This window comes from Mesoplodon mirus (genome assembly GCF_964341445.2).
Source record: "Mesoplodon mirus genome assembly, chromosome: 19".
In the NCBI taxonomy this organism is placed as follows: Eukaryota; Metazoa; Chordata; class Mammalia; order Artiodactyla; family Ziphiidae; genus Mesoplodon; species Mesoplodon mirus.
The window spans coordinates 61,545,786-61,566,164 of NC_138995.1; the positions used below are offsets into that span (position 1 = coordinate 61,545,786).

General features: G+C 47.9%; 1 protein-coding gene across 3 annotated transcripts; it reads left to right on the forward strand.

The window, feature by feature from the left end:
* Positions 1 to 3,532: 3,532 nt before the first annotated feature.
* CACNG6 (calcium voltage-gated channel auxiliary subunit gamma 6) lies at positions 3,533 to 18,104 on the forward strand (the record flags this gene model as incomplete). 3 transcript variants are annotated; one of them, XM_082605780.1, is made up of 4 exons in its annotated part: positions 3,533 to 3,842; positions 8,486 to 8,560; positions 10,291 to 10,428; positions 17,866 to 18,104. In XM_082605780.1, 4 exons carry the CDS (start codon positions 3,533 to 3,535, stop codon positions 18,102 to 18,104), a joined length of 762 nt encoding a protein of 253 aa, XP_082461906.1. The 3 variants fall into 3 exon arrangements, with proteins under 3 accessions (XP_082461906.1, XP_082461907.1, XP_082461908.1); XM_082605781.1 differs by lacking the exon at positions 10,291 to 10,428; XM_082605782.1 differs by lacking the exons at positions 8,486 to 8,560; positions 10,291 to 10,428.
* Positions 18,105 to 20,379: the final 2,275 nt, after the last annotated feature.

Consider the following 20,379-nt stretch of genomic DNA (forward strand, 5'->3'; position numbering starts at 1 on the left):
GTGGTGGTGGCGAACTGGATGTAACAGAGGAGGGAAAGAAAAACCAAAGAGAGAGAAGAGAAAAACTCTGTTAACTGTGTGAAGTTGGGTGGTGCTATGTGTTGCCTGGAAAGGGGTCACTGGAGGAAGGGATCAGGTGGGAGGGGTCAAGCATCCTCTTTGGGCCATGACAAGTTAGAGAGGCCTGTGAGAAATCCAAGCTGGGGTATCAGGTAGCCAGTTGGATATGTGAGACTGGAGCTTGGGGGAGAGGTCGTGGTTGGAAATACAAGTTTTGGAAATGCCCGCATATAGGAGACACCATAGTTAAAGCCTCAGGACTGGATGAGGTGACCTAGGAGATGAGTGTGGTTGACAGAACCCGGCCAGAGCCTCGGGGGCATCTGCATGGTAGGGGGCGGGGAGGAAGATGTCGTTAAGGGGGCAAGGAGTGACCACGAAGTAGGCAGAGACCAGTGCTGAGAACCAGAAAAGGATCCGTGGAGCAAAGTAGCCACGGGTTAGATAACATGACCCTGACTCGAGGTCATCGCCGTGCAGCGGTAGGGACTGGAGTTTTGCCTGAGTGAGTGGAAGGAAGAGATTGTGGGAGGGGAGGTGGAGGGAAAGGGAGGCCAAGCCATCCTTTTGGTATGAAGGTGACAAGAACTTTCCCACCAAAGAAAGTTCATACCCTTTCTGTGAAAGGAGAGAAAGGAAGGCTGGCAGACAGGGAGATGGAAGAAAGAAAAAGAACCCCCGAAAGGAGAGAGCCGTTACAGCAGGCAAGACTGAGAAAGATGGGGAGGCCCAGGGCCGGGAGGGGAAGATGGATTCAGGAGGCAGGGCAGAGGTACTGCAGGAAGGTGTCTGATTTCTCAGATTGGAGACGCTGGTGGATGTCACCCAGCCCAACTCCCTTCTCCCGTTGCTGCCAGCACCAGGCACTTTCTCAGATTCCCCTCTGAGTCCTGCCAAGGCCTGGGAATACCCGGTGAGGTGAAGGAGAGAACAGGTTTCACTCATTCATTTAAGAAATCGTCCCTGAGGCCTTGCAGGCACCAGGCCTTGCAATCTCAGAGCTGGGAACTGAGATCTGAAGACAGGCAGTGCAGCCAATCGGAATGCAGGGGGAGGTGTGCTCTGAAGGGGGGCCCTTCCCTCGCTTGAGAGGGGATGTCTGTGTGTCACCATCTCCCTTCATCCATCCATCCATCCATTTGCTCATTCATTCATTCATTCATGCAGATCACCTACGCACACTTCCTAAGGCCTCCTGTGTACGCATTTTGGGCTGGGTGGTGCTGAGGACAATGAGATGGAGTTCTCTTGCACCCGAGCCCTGCCAGAGGCTGATGGGAGAGCCAGACACAGATGTACACAATCACAATCATCCCAGGGCAATGCATGCTCCAACGGAAGCAGCACAGGGCAGCCGGTGGACAGAGAGGGTTAGGATGCACCGGGCCGGCTGGAGCAGTCAACCATGGGCAAAGGAGTTGGTGAAAGGTGGGTCCCCCCTGGGCCATCGCAGAGGGGCTGAGGGAGGGGGTGAAGGGGTAAAGATCAGGCCCTGCTGCCATTCCACACGGCTGTCCCCGTCCCTGTCCCTGGGGGAGCTGAAACTGCATGGAAGGTCCCCCGGGGGTGCCCCGTCTAATAAACTCGATGAAGAGGACTGTGGCTCTGGTTCCCACGCCCCTGACACCAGCTTCTCCCTGAGGCCTGCCCTTTCTACCTCCTGGGGAGCTGAGGACCCCAGCCCAGGACTCTCTTTCCATCCTTCAAGATGCAAGGGATTTGGGCCCCAGTCTTCTCCTGAGACGAGGGGTCCAGGCCCCCAGGCCCTCCTCCCTCAGACCCAGGGGTCCAGGCCTCCAGCCCCCTCCCTCCAGTCTCACGAGTTAAAGTCCCCAGTTTCTTCTCTTTCAGGGACCCAAGACCCCCGGCCCCAGCTTTCTCCTCCCTCATACCCAGGAGTCCTGCCTCCCTGCCCCTCTTCCCCTGGACCGAGCAGTTCGGGTTCCCAGCCAGGCCTGCTCCGGACCAAAACTCCTGGTTCCCCGCCCTGCCCCCTCTCCCACCAGCTGGGAGATGGGACCCTCCGCTCCCGCCCTTGCCCCTTAAGGAAGTAAAAGACCTGGGGGTCAGGACCTGGCCCCCAGCCCCTCCTCCCGGGCAGCCGTCCTTCTCCCCGCCCCTCGTTCCCTTAAAATACCCGGGATCCTATGGCAACAGGCGGCGGCAACAGGTGTGGGTGTTATTTACGGGTCGAGCCCGAAATAGCCGGCGATGGTGAAGGGGGTGGGCGGAAAGGGGCGAGGCTGGGAGTGAGCGGAGCTGCCGGGCCGGCGGGCGGAGCGGGCAGTGGCGTGCAGAACCGACGGCTCGGAGGCATCGCGGAGCTGGGGTCGGTGCCGCGCAGAGGCAGGAGAGCGAGGGGGGTCCCTACCCAGGAGACGGGGGTGGGAGGCCTGAGGGAGGCGCCTGGCCTGGAGCTGAGCCTGGAGCCGTCCCGACCCGGCCGGCCCTGGGAGCCCGGGGGAGGGGGAGCCGAGTGATCCCAAAGGGACACCGAGTCCCTTCCGGGTCCCAGTTGTCCTTTGAACCGCGTGAGGGGACTTGGTCCCCATTTCCTGAGCCGCAGTGAGGACCACAGCCCCTTCATCTGAGCCCCAGCAGGGACCCCACGTCCGCCTCCTGAGCCTTGGGGGTGTCCCCCAGCCCCTTTCTCTCAGCCCCTAGGGCAGACCTTGTCTGGTCTCTTCTCTGAATGTCCAGGGGGACCACCCCCTCCCCTCTTCCTGAATTCCAGCAGGTGCCCAGCTTCCTGTCTCTGAACCCCAGCCAGGACTCTGCTTGTCCCCCCTGTGAAAGTTGGGGGAATCCTACTGTCTCTCTGAGACTCCGAAGTCATTCTGACCTTCCCTTCTGAACTCCCTGCACCCCAAGTTTTCCTCTTCTGAGCTCCAGGGGGACCCAACTTCTCCTTCCCCAGACTCTGAGACCCAAAGAAGCCAGGAAACATCTCCTCTCAAACAGAGAGAGGACCTCAGCTCCCCATCCTGTGTACCCCAAACTTTGAGCCCTAGTGGGAAGCTCGGATTCCCTCCCCCCAAGGAAACACAGCTTCCCTTTGGTGATTCCCTCCAGAGGGGACCCCAGAGCAGCCCCTCAGAGCTTCAGCTGACACAGTTCTCCTGCTTCTGGAGCTCTCAGGCCCCCCTCCTGGGTACCCAGGTTCTAGCCGTGAGGCTGGGGGAACCTAGCGTTATCTCTAGTCTCATCTTCTTTGCTGAGCTTCTGTGGGTACCCCAGGCTGTTCTCTGAACCTCAGAGGGTTCCCGGCAGAGGATCTAGGTCCCAGAAGTGACCTCGATTTCCTCATTTGAGCTTCCAGGGAGGATTCAGATCTTCCCATTTCACAGACCAGTGGGAACAGCCCCTCCCCTGCTTCAAGACCCCAGGCGCTTCCCTCCCCACCCCCACCCCTCAGGAGCCGCCGCAGCTCTGCCTCCTCTGCACCTGGGCCCTGTCGCCTGCGACGAGGACGATGATGTGGTCCAACTTCTTCATGCACGAGGAGGGCCGCCGGCGAGCTCGCGGGGCGCGCCAGGCCGGGATGACCCCTGAGCACGAGGGGAAGATCAAGCTGGCGCTGCTCCTGACCTCCGTGGGTGCCACGCTGGCCGTGCTGGCCGTGGGCACCGAGTTCTGGGTGGAACTCAACACCTACAAGGACAACGGCAGTGCCGTCTGTGATGCTGCCCACCTGGGGCTCTGGAAGATGTGCACCAAGCGACTGTGGCAGGTGGACGTGCCCGCGGGCAGAGACACCTGCGGCCCAGCGGAGCTGCCCGGAGGTGAGAGCCCGCCGCCCCCGCGCAGGGCTTGTATCCCGTGTCTGAGAAACCCGTGCCTGAGCCCCGAGGGGAGAGAGCTTGAACCCTCAGAATGCACCCCTACCCACATCAACCTGTGCTCCGGGGACAGCCTCTGCCCCAGGCACAAACTGTGCAGAGAGGGAGTCTGTACCCCAAAACTAGCCTGCACCCCCAGGCCAGTCTGTACCTCTAGACCAGCCTCTGCCCCCAGAGCAGCCTGTTCCCCCAAACCCGTCTGTGCTCCTAGACCAGCCTGTACCTCCAGACCAGCCGGTGCCCTCAAACTGTCCTATGACCTCCAGAGCTCCTATGCTCCCAGCACAGCGTGTGATCCCAGACATTTCTGTGTCCCCAGACCAGCCTGTACCCCCAGCAAGCCCATGTTCCTAGAGAAATCTTGTGCCTCTGCACACAGCCTGTGCCCCCGGACCCAGCCGATGACTCCGGACACAGCTGGTGCCCTCAGACAGCCTTTGTCTCCCAGAAACGCTCGCGCCCCTGAGACAGCCTGCACCCTTAGAGAAGGACTCTGGGTTCCTGGTGTCAGCATGCTCTTCCCACACTGGAGACAGCCTGCACCCCCATCCTGTGGGCCCTGGGGAGAAAGATCACCTAGATGCCCACCCCAAAGTGCCATCTATGCTCTTCCCTCCTGCCGATTCCACCACACAGCTCTCACCATACACCTCCCAACATCCCAGGGCAGACCTTGTGCTTCCTGGAAAATCTTCTTCATTTCCTACCCATTTCACCTCAAATTCCCCGACTGGACACTCCAGTCCTTCTCATTTTCTCTTCCAGGCACCCCGACACCCCTCACTTCCCTACAGAGTGGCTGTTTCACCCCTACCCATGCCAGAGAGCTATCCCGTACCTCTCACTCTCCCAGACAGGCCACACCATGCCCTAAACTTATACCAGAGAGACATCCTATACCCCTAGGGAACGGGAATGGGATCTCACTCCGCCTCTACTGACCCCAGGAAACTATCTGACACCCCTCAGAGCCCATTTAGGATGTTGCATGCTTGATCACCCGTATGGCATCTGCAACACTCTTTCCTCTCCAAAGGATGTCCTATAATCTCAGTACCCCTCAAAGAAGCTCTCCTATCCCTCTGGGCTCCAGATGGGATTTCCCTCCTCCTTCACTTTTCCAGATGTGATCTCTTACATCCCTAGGGTCCAAATAAGGATGTTCCAAGCCCTTGATAGCAAAGTGGGATGCCAAGCACCCTTGTTATCTGAGGTACCACCCACTCAGCTTGCAGGCCGGCTAATTCTTACCCCTCAGAGCCTCAAGCAGGAAGTTCCCAAATTTTTGAGAAATGGGATGGTCTGGCAATAAGAAATATTAGATGCTAATGTAGTGCCCGGCTCTGTTCTAAGTATTTTCACTTGCATGAACTCGTCAATCCTCATAGCAACCCTATGAGTAGTTATTATCATCCCCAAAATTAGGAGCAACAAATATAAATGTCAGAGTCTATGCACCCAGTCTAGTCATATGGGGTTTGAACCCTGGTCATCTCCGTTCGTTCTTTCTTTTTTTTTCTTTTTTAATTTAAAAAAATTTTAAAAAGTGTATTGGAGTATAGTTGATTTACAATGTTGTGTTAGTTTCAGGTGTACAGCAAAGTGAATCAGTTATACATATACATATATCCACTCTTTTTTTAGATCCTTTTCCCATATAGGCCATTACAGAGTATTGAGTAGAGTTCCCTGTGCTGTACAGTAGGTTCTTATTAGTTATTTATCTCATATATAGTAGTGTGTATATCCCAGTTTATCCCTACCCCCCTTATCCCCTGGTTACCATAAGTTTGTTTTCTACATCTGTGACTCTACTTCTGTTCTGTAAATAAGTTCATTTGTACCCTTTTTTTAGATTCCACGTATAAGCTATATCATATGATATTTGTCTTTCTGTGTTTGACTTATTTCACTCAGTATGACAGTCTCTAGGTCCATCCATGTTGCTGCAAATGGCATTATTTTGTTCTTTTTTATGGCTGAGTAATATTCCATTGTATATATGTACCACATCTTCTTTATCCATTCCTCTGTTGACAGACATTTAGGTTGCTTCCACGTCCTGACGATTGTAAACAGTGCTGCAACGAACATTGGGGTGCATGTATCTTTTTGAATTATGGTTTTCTCTGGATATATGCCCAGGAGTGGGATTACTGGGTCATGTGGGGGCTCTATTTTTAGTTTTCAAAGGAACCTCCATACTGTTCTCCGTAGTGGCTGTACCAATTCACATTCCCACCAACAGTGTAGGAGGGTTGCTGGCCATCTCTGTTCTTAACAGCGACACTATATTGCATCTCGCTAGTCCATAAATATGTCCCAAAGGTCCTCACTGCACTGGGGGGGCTGTCCCGCCCCACCTAACTGCATAATATGGGGTCCCTCACATCCCTTGATGTCTCCCTAATGGTCAGAAAGAGCTTCAGTCTCCTTAAAGGACCATCACCATCATCCCACAATCCTGACCCTTCAGAGGACATCTCACAAATTTCAAGATTTTAGAAATATCCCACACATCCCATGGCCCATCAAAGGACATCCCAAAGCGGGGTGACCCATATCCTACTCTTTTCCAAATGGGCTATGCCATATCCTCTGGGGTCAGAGACAAGATGCCCTAAATCATTAGTAGCCAAAATGGGATGCCAGACACCCCATACTCTCTCAGAAAGATGTACCACACCTTCTTATTCTCTAGTTGAGACTTCCCATTTCCCTTGTAGAGGAAGACCGCTTTCCCCCCACCGACTTGTGGCAGATAGCATCCTCACCGTTTGTTCTGCTGCACGAAGCATCCTTTACTTTTTGCTGCTGCAGGGTCAGGACTCACATTTCCCACAGCTCCTGCCAGGACAACTCATGCCCTCTTCTTTCCTTGAGAGTACCAGGTGGAGTGTCCCACACCACCTCACCTGACTCGGGTTTATCTCTTGTCCCTCAGCAGCCCCCTTCAATTCGGAAAGTTCCTTTCCACTTCCCCAGACCACCTGACCTGTCTCCTATTTCTTATACCCCTCTTATTCTCGACCTCTCTCCTCCCTTTCCCTCTGTTCTCTCCTCAGTTTCCCCGTCTGTGGAATGAGAACGTTGGAGTAGGTGAATTCTGTGGAAGTTCTGGCCTTAAAATGCAATTTAGAAAACGCCTTTTTTTTTTAGCGTGGGGTTTCTTGAACTTCAAGTACACAAATTTGGATGAATCATACTTTTCAGTTTATGCCACAAAATCATTACCAGCCTTTGCCAGCTCCTTCTTGTGCTTTATTTTACTTCTTATTCTTTTTTTCCATTCTTTCCTAACTCATCTCTTTAATGCATTTGATATGCATCCATGGATATCTATTTTAACTTAGAAAAATAGTGTTTTTATATATGTATGTATTTTAATTTCCATAAATGACATCGTGCTGTAGATTTTTTCCTACTTTTGATTTTTTTGCTCAATGCTGTTTCTCAAATCTCTCCGTGCTGCTTTCTGTTAGTCTAGTTTGTGGCTACTGTGTGCTGCAGAGACTTGCCCAGGAAGCATCCATCACATTTACTTGTCTATTCCAATAGAGAGGGGCACCTAGGTTGATTCCAACTCCCTGTTTATCTATTTATTTATTTTTGACTGTGCCGTGTGGCATTCGGGATCTTAGTTCCCGGACCAGGGATCGAACCTGTGCCCTCTGCAGTGGAAGCGCAGAGTCCTAACCACTGGACCACCAGGGAAGTCCCCCCAACTCCTTATATTATTATAAATAGTGTTGCAATGAACATTATGCAACCCATATATGTTCCTGCACGTGGTTTTTTTCTGAACGTATACCTAGAAGTGAAACTGTTGGGTTATAGGCATAAACATACTTCACTTCATAAAGTATGTCAGAGTGCTTTCCAAAAAGACTAGTACCCATTTACACGTCCAGCTGTTTCCTCTTATCTTTCCAATGCTTGATATTATCCTTTTAATATTTGCCAATCTAACTGATCTAAAGTGCCATCTCCCTGCTGATTTAAGTTGCATTTCTGTGATCCCTGGTGAGGTGGAGCATCTCTTCACGTACTTATGAGTAATCCACGCCTCCTCTTCTATGAATTGACTATTCATATCCTTTGCCCATTTTTCAATTGGGTTATCTCTCTTTTCTTGCTGATCTGCAAGAGTTCTTTGGGTAGTCTGGACATGAATCCTTTCTGAGATAAGAATCTCTTCTGAGTCTGTTAGCCTTCTGCCTGGATCTTGGGGTGCTTTGTTAAATAAAGTGATTATCCATTTCTAATCTCACTGGACCCTACACAAACTCATATGACAGAGCCAGGAAAGAGACTGTCAACTCACTTTATACAGGAAGAATTGGAAGCTCAGAGAGGTCAATAGCCCACTCAAGGCCGCAGATCTGGACCTCAAAGCTCTGGATTGGAATCCCAGCTCCTGTGACAGCAGGTGGTTTTACTTCTCTGAGCATGATTTCTCTCTGTCTATCAGGGATGCTAATTTCATATTTCTAGGTTATTGTGAGCTATGTTAAATGTCCAGCCCTGAGCTTACACTAGGGGCCTCCATGTCATTACCTCTCTTTTTCTCTCTCCTGCTGCCACAGAAGCAAACTGCACTTATTTTAAATTCTTCACCACGGGAGAGGATGCTCACATCTTCCAGAGAACCACAAAGAAAGGTAAGAACTTTTCGCCCGGTGGAGGGGATATGCTGACCACACTAAAGGATTTCTTTTCTTTCTTTTTCTTTTTTGTAAATTGAAGTATAGTTATTTCCAATATTGTGTTAGTTTCAGGTATACAGCAAAGTGATTCAGTTATTTTTTTCAGAATATATTCCATTATAGTTTATTAAAAGGTATTGATTATAATTCCCTGTGCTCTACAGTAAGTCCTTGTTGCTTATCTATTTTATGTATAGTAGTTCGTATCCATGAATCCCAGAGGGGTTCTTGATAGCACTGTCCTCTTCTCTGCTTTGCTGCAGGATGGGCACAAGCTCCTAAATCCTGGGGAGGTCTCCTCTTTGGAGAGAGGTGGTTCTCCAGAGCCCTGTGTCCAGCATTCCTGCCTCAGGTCTGCTTCATGCCGTGTTACTTTGGGCAAGTCCCAGCCCCTCTCTGTGGATAGTACGTTAACATCTCACAAGTGTGCATCTCCCACATGCTAAACGCAGCGCTGGGTGTTTCATTTATAAGAGTTCCAGTCCTTGCCATGACCCTGCAGGGCAGGGGCTTTATCTTAATCTTCCAGATGAGAAAACACAAGTCCATAAATGGTTTAATTTATTTCCCCAGGAAGTGGCAGAGGCAGAGGCAGGTTTCGAACCCAAATCATTCCAACTCTAAAGTAGTGCTCTTCCATAAAATATTCCATGAGAATGGGAATGTTCTGTATCTGCACTGACCGATATGGTAGCCACTGGCCACGTGTGGCCGGTGCACCTAAGACACTGAGTTTTAAATTTTGTTCAATTTAAATCCATTTAAAATGAAAAGACCCTCCGTGGCTAGTGTCTACCATACTGGACAATAAAACTTTTAAGACTTTACCCTTTCTACTCTAACCACAGTCTCTCCATCACCCCAGTATGTCAGTATCCCCACCAGTAAAGGAATTGCGGTCAGTATGTCAATATCCCCACTAGTAAAAGAATTGTGATATGTCATGAACCTTATCTGGTCTTTGTAAGGATTTAATGAAACGATGCAGCTAAAACATGCAGTGTGGTGCCTGGCACATAGTAGGTCCTCCATAAACAGTGGAGGACTCGTTATGGAGGACCTACTTACCCTCTCCACACCTTTCTTTCTTATCTTGGTGCTAAGTGAGCTTGGGCAGGTCGCTGTGCTCCCCTAGGATAGCAAAATAATCACAGGGCACACATATGGAACAAGTGCTGTGTGCCAGGTGGTGCACTGGGTACATTACATATGTGATTTCTAATCCTCACAGCAGTCACATAGAGAGTTTGATCTTGATTTTCCAGAGGAGGAAACTGAGGTTCAGAGAGGTTCAGTGACTTTACCAGAATCTTCCAGCTAGAAAGTAGCTGGGGAGAGTTCTGACTTGGGTCATTCCGCTGTAATGTACCACCTCCTCTGTTGTCTCCCACACTGCCTCAGTTTCCGCACCGGTAAACAAATGGTGACCAGATCATAAGTAACACTTGGTAGTCCCCATCCCCTTCTAATCCTGGCTGTGCCCTTTCTTTGCTCTGTGACCTTAAGCAATTAACTGACCCTTTCTGAGTCTTAGTTCTTCCTTCAACAGTATAAATAAGACATTGAACTGGGTGATGATCTACTTGAAAATTCTTCTCCAGTCCTGGATCTTCTGGGTCCCTATATGGGAATTCTCTCTACTTCCTACACCCTGTATGCTCTACTTCCCCTTCCCCTCCTCACAGAGGTAAATCTGGCGGCTGCGGTGACAGCAGTGCTAGGCCTGGCAGTCATGGCCCTGGGGTGCCTCTGTGTCATCATGGTGCTCAGCAAAGGTGCAGAGTTCCTGCTCCGGGTTGGAGCCATCTGCTTTGGCCTCTCAGGTGAGGGTTGAGAGCCTGCAGACTGAGGACATTGCATGCTGGGAGGTCGGGTCTCCGAACACCATTGCATGTTGGGAGGTCAGGTCTCCAAGCACGGTTGCATGCTGGGAAGTTGGGTTTCCAAGCACTGTTGCATGCTGGGAGGTCGAGGGAAGTCTCCAAGCCCCGTTGTAGGCTGAGAGGTTGGGTCTCCAAGCACCGTTGTTCGCTGGGAATTGGCGGAAGCTCAAAGGCTATAGAAGTCTCAAAGATGGGAGGGTTCTAAGTTCTGTTGCTGACTGGGAACTGGGGAGTCTCCAAAGACTTCTTTAGATTGGAATCTAGGGTCCCCAAGCACCGTTGCAAGCTGGACGTTGAGGGAGGTCCCCATGCACTGTTGTATGCTGTCAGGTTGAGGAAGGTCTCTAAGTACCATTGCATGCTGGGAAGCACAAGGCCTATAGTAGGCTCAAATAGGAGGATGGTCCAAGCGCTGTTGTTGGCTGGGAATTGAAGGTTCTCCAGACACTCTTTTAGATTTGGACCTGGAGTCTGCAAGAACTGTTGCATTTTTGGAGTTGGGGGTCCAAAAAAATTCTGCATCTTGTGAAATGTAGCCCTCATTGGATCAAATGTTTTCTAAGGTGGATAGATAAGTCATTAACTATATAAGCTTCATTTATTTATCTTTCGTGTATCTACTGAGCACCTACTATGTTCCAGGCACTGAACCAAGGGCTGGAGATATAAGATTAATAAGACAGACACTGTGTCTGCCCTCATAGAGCCTAGATTCTGACAGAGATAAACAGTAACCAACAATTACACGTATAATAATCCAACTATAATTGTGATGAGAGTTATGATAAAGCGCATATAAGGGGTACACACTGGGGTTGGGGGGCTTGTCAGAGAAACTTCCTGAGAAAGTGATATTTAAGCTGATATCGAAGGAGGAACAGAAATTACCCAGTCAGAATATGGAGTTGACAGTAGTGGTGGCAATGTGGTGATGTTTGTTGTGGTGGTGGTGATGGTGGTGATGATGGTGATGCCCTTGATATGGTAATAGTGGTGATGGAATAGCATATATGTAGTCTGTAAAAGACTCGGCAAGTTTAAAAGAAGATGAACGAACAGAATGAAGATCAGAGCATAGAGCAGGGCAAAGTTTGCGCAAATGTACGTGGTAACCTTACTTAACAAGTGAAGTAGAGGCTTGGTGCAAGATGAGTCAAGGGAGGTCCCTGGCGGTCCAGTGGTTAGGACTCTGTGCTTTCACTGCAGAGGGCATGGGTTCAATGCAGAGGGCATGGGTTCAATCCCTGGCTGGGGAACTAAGATCCTACAAGCTCCGCGCGGCCAAAACAAAACCAAAAATAAAGGAGACAGGGAGATACGAGTGTTCAAGGGCACGCTCGAATCGAAATTATTAGTAATCACATTCTTGTTATTGTTTTGTGCCTTAGAGAGCTTCCTAAATAAAGGGAGAAATTCAGTCATTCCCTGTCTTTCATTTTTTCATTACAAAGGTGTCCGCCCTTCGTGAGATTATCATCTGGTTAAGGACAGAGAAATGAAACAGATCATCCCACAATTACAAACTGCAGTAAAGTGCTATGAAGTAAAAGTAGAGTTCTGTGAGAATGCATAATGAGGGCACTTCATTTAAAGCAGGGTTAGAGGAAGCCTCTCTGAGGAGATGACGCTCAAAACATCAGAGTATGGGTAACCAAGCTAGAAAGAGTTCGATGAATTTCGAGTCCTGAAAGAAAGCCAGTGAGGCTGGAGCGTGGAGAGTAAGGAGGATACTGGTTTAAAAGACAAACCAGGGGCTTCCCTGGTGGCGCAGTGGTTGAGAGTCCGCTTGCCGATGCAGGGGACACGGGTTCGTGCCCTGGTCCGGGAAGATCCCACATGCCACGGAGCGGCTGGGCCCGTGAGCCATGGCCACTGAGCCTGCGCGTCCGGAGCCTGCGCTCTGCAACGGGAGAGGCAGCAACAGGGAGAGGCCCGTGTACCGCCAAAAAAAAAAGACAAACCAGGAAATCAACAGGGAATCAAAAGATCTGGGTTGGAGTCCCAAATTCCAACCCAGGGAGGAGATAGAAATTAGGCAAATAAATAATACTCATATAAATTAATATATGTTAACAATTACCAATTGTGGTAAATGCTATAAAGGAAAAGTAAAGAGTCTAATGAAAATGTATTACAGGGAGACCCAACAGAGACTTGACTGGTGGTGGTCAGGGAAGCCTTCTCAGAAGAAGTGTAATTCAAGTAAGGAATTCTGTAGAGAATGAGGATGTGTAAGGTGGGCTCAGGGAGGGTAAGCAGTCAGTTATTCCAAGCAGCACAGAGGTCTCCAGGCTTGAACAAATTTGGTGCATTTAAAGTCCTGAGTGGGACTTCCCTGGCGCTCCAGTGGTTAGGCCGCCGTGCTTTCACTGCAGGAGGCTCGGGTTCAATCCCTGGTCCGGGGGACTGAGATCCCACATGCCACGTGGTGCAGCCAAAAAATAAAAATAAAATAAAACAAAAATAAAGTCCTGAAAGAAGTCCTACTCCACACTGCTGTAGGATGGGAAGGGCACCTTGAGAGGAGGCTGAAGAAACAGGCAGGGGCCAGGTCACGTGGGCCCTTCTAGGTCATTCGAGGGAAGTCAGGTTCGATCAGGGAGAAGAAGGTAAAGTGACGTGCCTAAGAGAAGAGTCTTGGAGTAGACCTGTCTGGGCTCGAACCCACATGGCTCTCTTCTAGGCTTCAATTTTCCCATCTGTAAAGTGGGGCTAATAATAATACCTATTCATAAGGTCTAGTGGAAGAGGTGAGGTGTGGGAGCATTTGGTTAGATTCTTGTTGCAAAGCTAGTGTGTCAAGGCCAGAGCTCCACAAACTACGGCCCATGGTCAAATCCTACCTGCCTCTTGTTTTGGAGTTAGTGACTTTTTTTTTTTTTTTTTTTTTTTTTTTTTGCGGTACGCGGGCCTCTCACTGCTGTGGCCTCTCCCGTTGCGGAGCACAGGCTCCGGACGTGCAGGCTCAGCGGCCATGGCTCACGGGCCCAGCCACTCTGCGGCATGTGGGATCTTCCCGGACCGGGGCACGAACCTGCGTCCCCTGCATTGGCAGGCGGACTCTCAACCACTGCGCCACCAGGGAAGCCCTGGAATTAGTGACATTTTAAAACCATAAATCATAGTGTGGTTCCTACCTAGGTCAAAAGCCACGGATGAATTTCTACCACTAGAATAACGTGGCTCCGAGGTCTTATGTGGTGTGGCTCCTGGCTACGTCAGACTTCACCTCTTACCATTTGTTATCTCTGTTCTGTCCATATTAACCTCTTTGCTGTTCTCAGACCCTCCAAGTTCATTCCCTCCACAGAGCATTTTGCACTGCTGTCCCCTCAGCCTGGAATGCTCTTCCGCCAGCTCTTCCCATGTCTCATTTCTGCAGATCATTTCAGTCGCTGATCATATGTCACCTCCTCAGAAAGACCATTGTTGGCCACCTTGTCTAAAGTAGACCTCTTCCCTGCTGTGTCCCTACCTTGCCTTATTTTTCTTCGTAGAATTGATCACTGCCTGAACTTATGCATTTATGTATGCCTTTGTTTGCTAGGGCTGCCATAACAAAGTACCACAGACTGGGTGCCTTACACACCAGAAATGTATTTTCTCACCGTTCTGGAGGCTGGAAGTCCGAGATCAACATGTCAGCAGGTTCGGTTCCTTCTGAGGCCAATCTCCTTGGCATGTAGATGGCTGTCTTCTCCCAGTGTCCTCACATGGTCCTTCCCCATGCTTGTCTGTGTCCCAATCTCCTCTTCTTATAAGGGCACCAGACATACTGGATAATGACCTCATTGTAAGTGAATTACCTCTTAAAAGACCCTAACTCTGAATATAGTCATATTCCAAGGCACTGGGGAGCAGGACCCCAGTGTGTGAACTTTGGGGGGTATGCAGCTCAACCCACATCAATACATTTACCTGATTTTTGTCCATCTCCCCTTTTGGGGTGAACTTCCAGGAGGACAGCCCCTTCGTTAGTTTTTTTTTTTTTTTTCTGGGCCGCGCTGTGTGACATGCAGGATCTTAGTTCCCCGATCAGGGATCGAACCCGTGCCCCCTGCATTGGGAACACGGAGTCTTAACCACTGGACCGCCAGGGAAGTCCCTAGTTTTGTTCTTGTATTTTATATGTAATTTATAATGAGAGTTCAGTTAAGATCTATTGACTGAATGAGAGAATGCATGAATTAGCAGTGGAATGAAGGAGACTGGATGGTGTCTCTCCCTCGTCCAGATGCTTTTCCACCTCCAGTGCCCTGATGCTGACCTGCATGAGGTCAAGAAGGGATCACAAAGGGACCATTGAGCCATGTTATGCAGACTCCAGGCTGTATTCTCCAGGCCCCTGACGTAAAACCATGGGGGAGGGCTTCCCCGGTGGCACAGTGGTTAAGAATCCGCCTGCCAATGCAGGGGACACAGGTTCAATCCCTGGTCCGGGAAGATCCCACATGCCTCAGAGCAGCTAAGCCTGTGCGCCACAACTACTGAGCCTGCAAGCCACAACTACTGAAGCCCGCATGCCTAGAGTCCGTGCTCCGCAATGAGAAGCCACCACAATGAGAAGCCCACGCACTGCAACGAAGAGTAACCCTCCTCGCCGCAACTAGAGAAAGCCCGCACGCAACAACGAAGACCCAACGCAGCCAAAAATAAAAAATAAATAAAATAAAATAAATTAATTTTTTAAAAAAAGTTAAAAAACAAAACCATGGGGGAACTGGGAGTGTAGGGAGGAAGGTCAGAGATCAAGGTTGAAGTCAGACTCTGGAGTCTGAGAGGGGAGGCAGTCAGGATGCATGAGCCATGTGTGACCATTGGAGGGTCCTATGTGGTCTTACTCCGCCCACCTCTGTACTTCCACTGCCCACCACCCTCCCCTCCCCCATCCTCTTTGCTCCGCTGCCCTGACTTTTCTTTTTTTCCCTCTAACACACTCTACTCCACCCTACTGCAAAGCCTTTGCACCAGCCATTCCTACTGCCCAGAATAGCCATTGCTGTTTTGTGCATGGCTGGCTTCTTTTCGTCCATTTGGGTCTCAGCTCCAATGGCTTTTCTTATGACACCATGTAAAGTCCCAGCCCCACCCCTGGATGTCATGGCCCTTCCCATCACTCTGTTTTTATCTTCTTCCTAGCGTGCATCACTGTCTGAAATTATCCTGTCTTCTCATGTGTTTACTTTGGCAGTTACAACCTGGTCGCCCGCAGGCCAGCGACGGCCCATAAATGTGCTTTGTTTGGCAGGCAGTGTCTAAAGAGATCCCTGAGCCGATATTTAAAGATTGGGTGAATTCCCGTAAAAATCATAGTCATTTAAAAAAATGCTAGCTGTTCTTGAAAAATCAGAAGATCTGGTCTACTAAGTCGCCGTTTCTGATGGGCTGCAGTTGGCTGAAGCCGGGTTTGGGCTACGCTTTGTCATTGTCCCCACCGCACCTGCCTGCTCACTTGTTTGTACTTTCTCACTGTCTCCTGGAGTCATATGAGCTTTGCAAGCCTTGGTTTATTTGTTTACCATTTGTCTCCTCCAAGTAGAACATAGGTCTGTCAGGTTAGGGTTCTTTGGTCTGTCTTGTTCCTTTTTTTTCTTTAATCAAATTGCATTACTTGACTGATTTTCTTTTCATTTTGTAATCCATCACTCCTTTTTCTTTTCAACTTTATTGGGATATGATTGACAAGTATAAATTGTGTGTGTATATATATATATATATATATGTATACACAATTTTATATAAGGTATACAATTTGCAGGATCTCAGTTCCCTGACCAGGGATTGAACCTGGGCCATGGCAGTGAAAGTGCTGAGTCCAAATCACTAGACCGCTAGGGAAGTCCCCTACAACTTGATGTTTTGATATATTTTGATATACATCATGAGGTGATCGACACAATCAAACAAGTTAACACATTCATCACCTCACATAGTAACTTGTTTTTTGCAGTGACAACATTTAAGATCTACTCTCTTAGCAAATTTTATGTATACTGTATTATTAACTATAGTCACCATGCTGTACATTAGATCTCCAGAATTTATTCCTCTTCAAACTGGAAGTTTGTGCCCTTTGACCAGCATCTCCCCATTTTCCCCTCCGCTCAGTCCCTGGCAGCCACCATTCTCCTCTCTGCTTCTATGGTTTCAACTTAGATTCCATCATCCCTCTTTACTGAAGTCTCAATGGAGTCTTAATTTGACTTTTGTGATTCTTGATTCCTTGGTTTGCTTTGTTCTTTTTTTAAGTGGTGAAAGACACATTAACATAAAACTTACCATTTGAACCATTTGTAAGTGTCCACTTCTGTGGCGTTAAGTCCATTCACGCAGTTGTGCCGCCATCACCACCATCCATCTCCAGAACTTTTGCATCTTCACCAATTAAAACTCCACCCCCATTAAACACCAACTCCCCATTCCTCCTCCCCACCCCTGCACCCACCTTCTACTTTCTGTCTCTATGAGTTTGTGTCTTGTTCTTTCTTTCTCTCCACCGTCTAAAATTGTGCCTGCTATAGAGTAGGTGCTTAATAAGCAGTTGTTGAGGGGGTGCTAGTGAAACTGCAGAAATGCATCTCGGGGGTCTCCAAAGAGCTCCGGTTCTTTATGTCTCAGCACAGAAAGAATTCAGCGAGAGGCCAAGTGATAGATAAGAAGTGATTTATTAGAATAAGATGCTTGTGCACCTTACAAGCGGGTGAGCTAGAGGGTGCCACGCCGAGAACTTAGTGGGCTACAGTTTTATAATCAAAGGAAAGTGGGGAGGGGGAGAAGACCACCTTCTTCCTCATTCTTGAGTAGACGTCAAGCTTCCATCATCAGCTCCTCCTCCAAGTCAGGCGGGAGAGTTTTCTTGTCCCAACGTGGTCAAACTGGGACTGTCATGGCACAATGGAAGTGAGCAGAGAGGCGGTAACATATACTAAAATAGGATGAATCATCTCAGCTTTCAGCATAATGTCAACTTTTCCTTATATTTTTGTTTTTAATGTGCGCAGAGGAGTGTTACCTTAGGAATCATTAACTTCCTGAGCTCTCTGGGCAGGATGTGGGTCTTATTCCACCATTGTTTCATTGTCTGGGGGCATGTCTCAGGCTTCTGTTGCATGGTTGTGTTGCTAAGCGAACCTGCTTTCTTGAGTGATCATTAACTTACAAGGGTCTCCCATGCTTTTTTTTCTTTACTTACAGTCCCCTAGTGGGATTAACTATGTAATCACCTACTTTGTCCCTTTACTCTGTTCCTGTCACTAGGGGGTCCCCCAGGTTTCTTGTCTGAGTAAGCATGTGATGGGGTATATTGGGGGAGAGGCTCAGACCTCCGTTGGGGACCCCAGGGGCCTGAGGGCCACATCTGTTCTCCTCTCCCCACAGGCCTGCTGCTTCTGGTCAGCCTGGAGGTGTTCCGCCATTCCGTGCAAGCCTTGCTGCAGAGAGTTAGCCCTGAGCCTCCCCCGTCCCCGGCCCTGACCTATGAATACTCTTGGTCTCTGGGCTGTGGCTTGGGGGCCGGCCTGGTCCTGATCCTGGGGAGTGGCTTCTTTCTCCTGCTCACCCTGCCTCCCTGGCCCTGGGGCTCCCTCTGTCCCAAGTGGGGACACAGGGCCACCTAGGGCCACCGTTGTGCTTTCTCTAAGCAACTCCCAAACCCTTCTCCTTTCTCCATTGTGCCCCTCAGAATCTTTTGCCGCATGTCCTAGAGAAACTGTGTTCTCCCTGCTCTGGGGGCCCATGCTGTTTGCACAGAACTGCCCCTCACGCTCTCATCTTTTTTCTCTGTAAATATGTTTTTCTCGGGGGCTGAATTTGGGTTGCTTAGGAGTGGGATGGGGAGAGGATTTTTGCAAATGAGGGTCCCCAGGGAAGGCTGGTGTGGACCTGATGGGGTAATTAGGGGGTGGGGGGGTGAGGTCAGGGGGTCTTGGGAGGGAGTTGGATCTATTTGTTCCACAGATTTGCATGTATTCGCTTGTGGGAGAGACTTCCTCCAGGGAAACAGGGGAATGGGGGAGGAGAGAATCTCTAGGTCTGACCTCACTGTGATCTGATTTGGGATTAAAGGTTTGGAAATTTAACAACTTTGATTTGGAGTCCGTTGTGATGTGATTTGTGCACTCCAGGGTAGAGAAAAGGGGTCACTTGTGCTCTCCAGAAGCCCACTGCATGCTACTTGTCAGCCCCAAAGTCACATGTCAATGAACCCATAGAGAGTGACAAAAAACTCAACAGTGTTATGGGTTGGAGGGGTCCCTCCTGAAAGTATATGTTGGGGTCCTAACCACCAGGACCTCATAATTGACTTCATTTGCAGATAGGGTCTTTGCAGATGTGACCAAGTGAAAATGAGGCCATTAGGGTGGGCCCTAATCCAGTAGGACTGGTGTCCTTATATGGAGAGATTAGGACACTGATACATGCAGAGGGAAGATGAGGTGAAGAGACGCAGGGAGAAGATGACCATCTACAAGCCAAGGAGAGGTGCCTAGAACAGATTCTCCCTTGCAGCCCCCAGAAGGAACCAGCCCTGCAGACACCGTGATCTTGGACTTCCAGCCTCCAGAACCGTGAGACAGTGCATTTCTGTTGTTTAAGTCCCCCAGTCTGTGGTACTTTGTTAGGGAAGCCCTAGCAAGCTGATACACCTGTTAGTCCCTGGAAGTGGGCTTCTGCTGTAACAAATACCTAAAAATGTAGAAGTGGCTTTGGAATTAGGGAATGGTTAGAAGCTGGAGGTGTTTTGAGGTGCATGCTAGAAACAGCCATGATTGCCTCGACAAGACTGTTGGTAGGAATATGTAAGTGAAAGGAAATTCTGAGGAGGACTCAGGACTTGCCATAGAGGAAGTGTACATCATCTTAGAGGATATATGGATCATTATGAACAGAATATTGGTAGAAGCTGTTCAACCATAACTAACAGTGACCAGGCCATGCAGACCTGGTGTCAAGGGTTGAAATCCTTCAGCCCAAGGGCCCAGCCTCCTCTCATGAAGACCAGTGTATGTATTTCACCTCAAAAATCACAACTCGAATGAATTCTTCAATTAGATAGGAATTGCTGAAGCTGATCTCAAAGGCCAAAGTCTCTTAAACATTTAAAAATATTTAAAATATGGAACATGTGCCATCTTATGAATGCAAATATTGTGAGTGTGATTCTCTTAAATGCTTCTGTATTTAATTATAAATTATATGTGTAATTATATATATCATATATAATTAATATATATATTAATTATATATATTATATATTATATATGTGTGATTATATATATTATATATTACATATATAATATATATAATTAATATATATTATATAAAATATATATAATTTTAAATATTTACTATAAATTAAATTAATATATGTAATATTGTAAAATTAATATATTTAATAAAATAGAAGATTTATATTATAAAATTCTAACAGAATATACTATATTTTAATATAAAATTCTATATAATATTATACCAATATTATATATAATACATGATTACATCATAATAAACAGATTATTATATTGATATTATGGATATTATAATATATTAATATATTCACATGTTTCTCTAATTATAAATACAACTATATATTATATAATCATAACATATATTATAATCTTTATATAAAATATATTAATATTCTGTCATATTATATAAATAGAGCATTCATAGGATTACACTGGTGTAATATAATATTTATACAATATAACATATAAATAATATAATACATATATAACATGATATTTATATAACTTATTATATAAATATATATGTAACATGATATTTATACAATATAACCTGTTATGTAAATATAATACTTATATATATAAAACATGATATTTATACAGCATATTATACTACATAAGTCTTATAACATTTATAACGTAATTA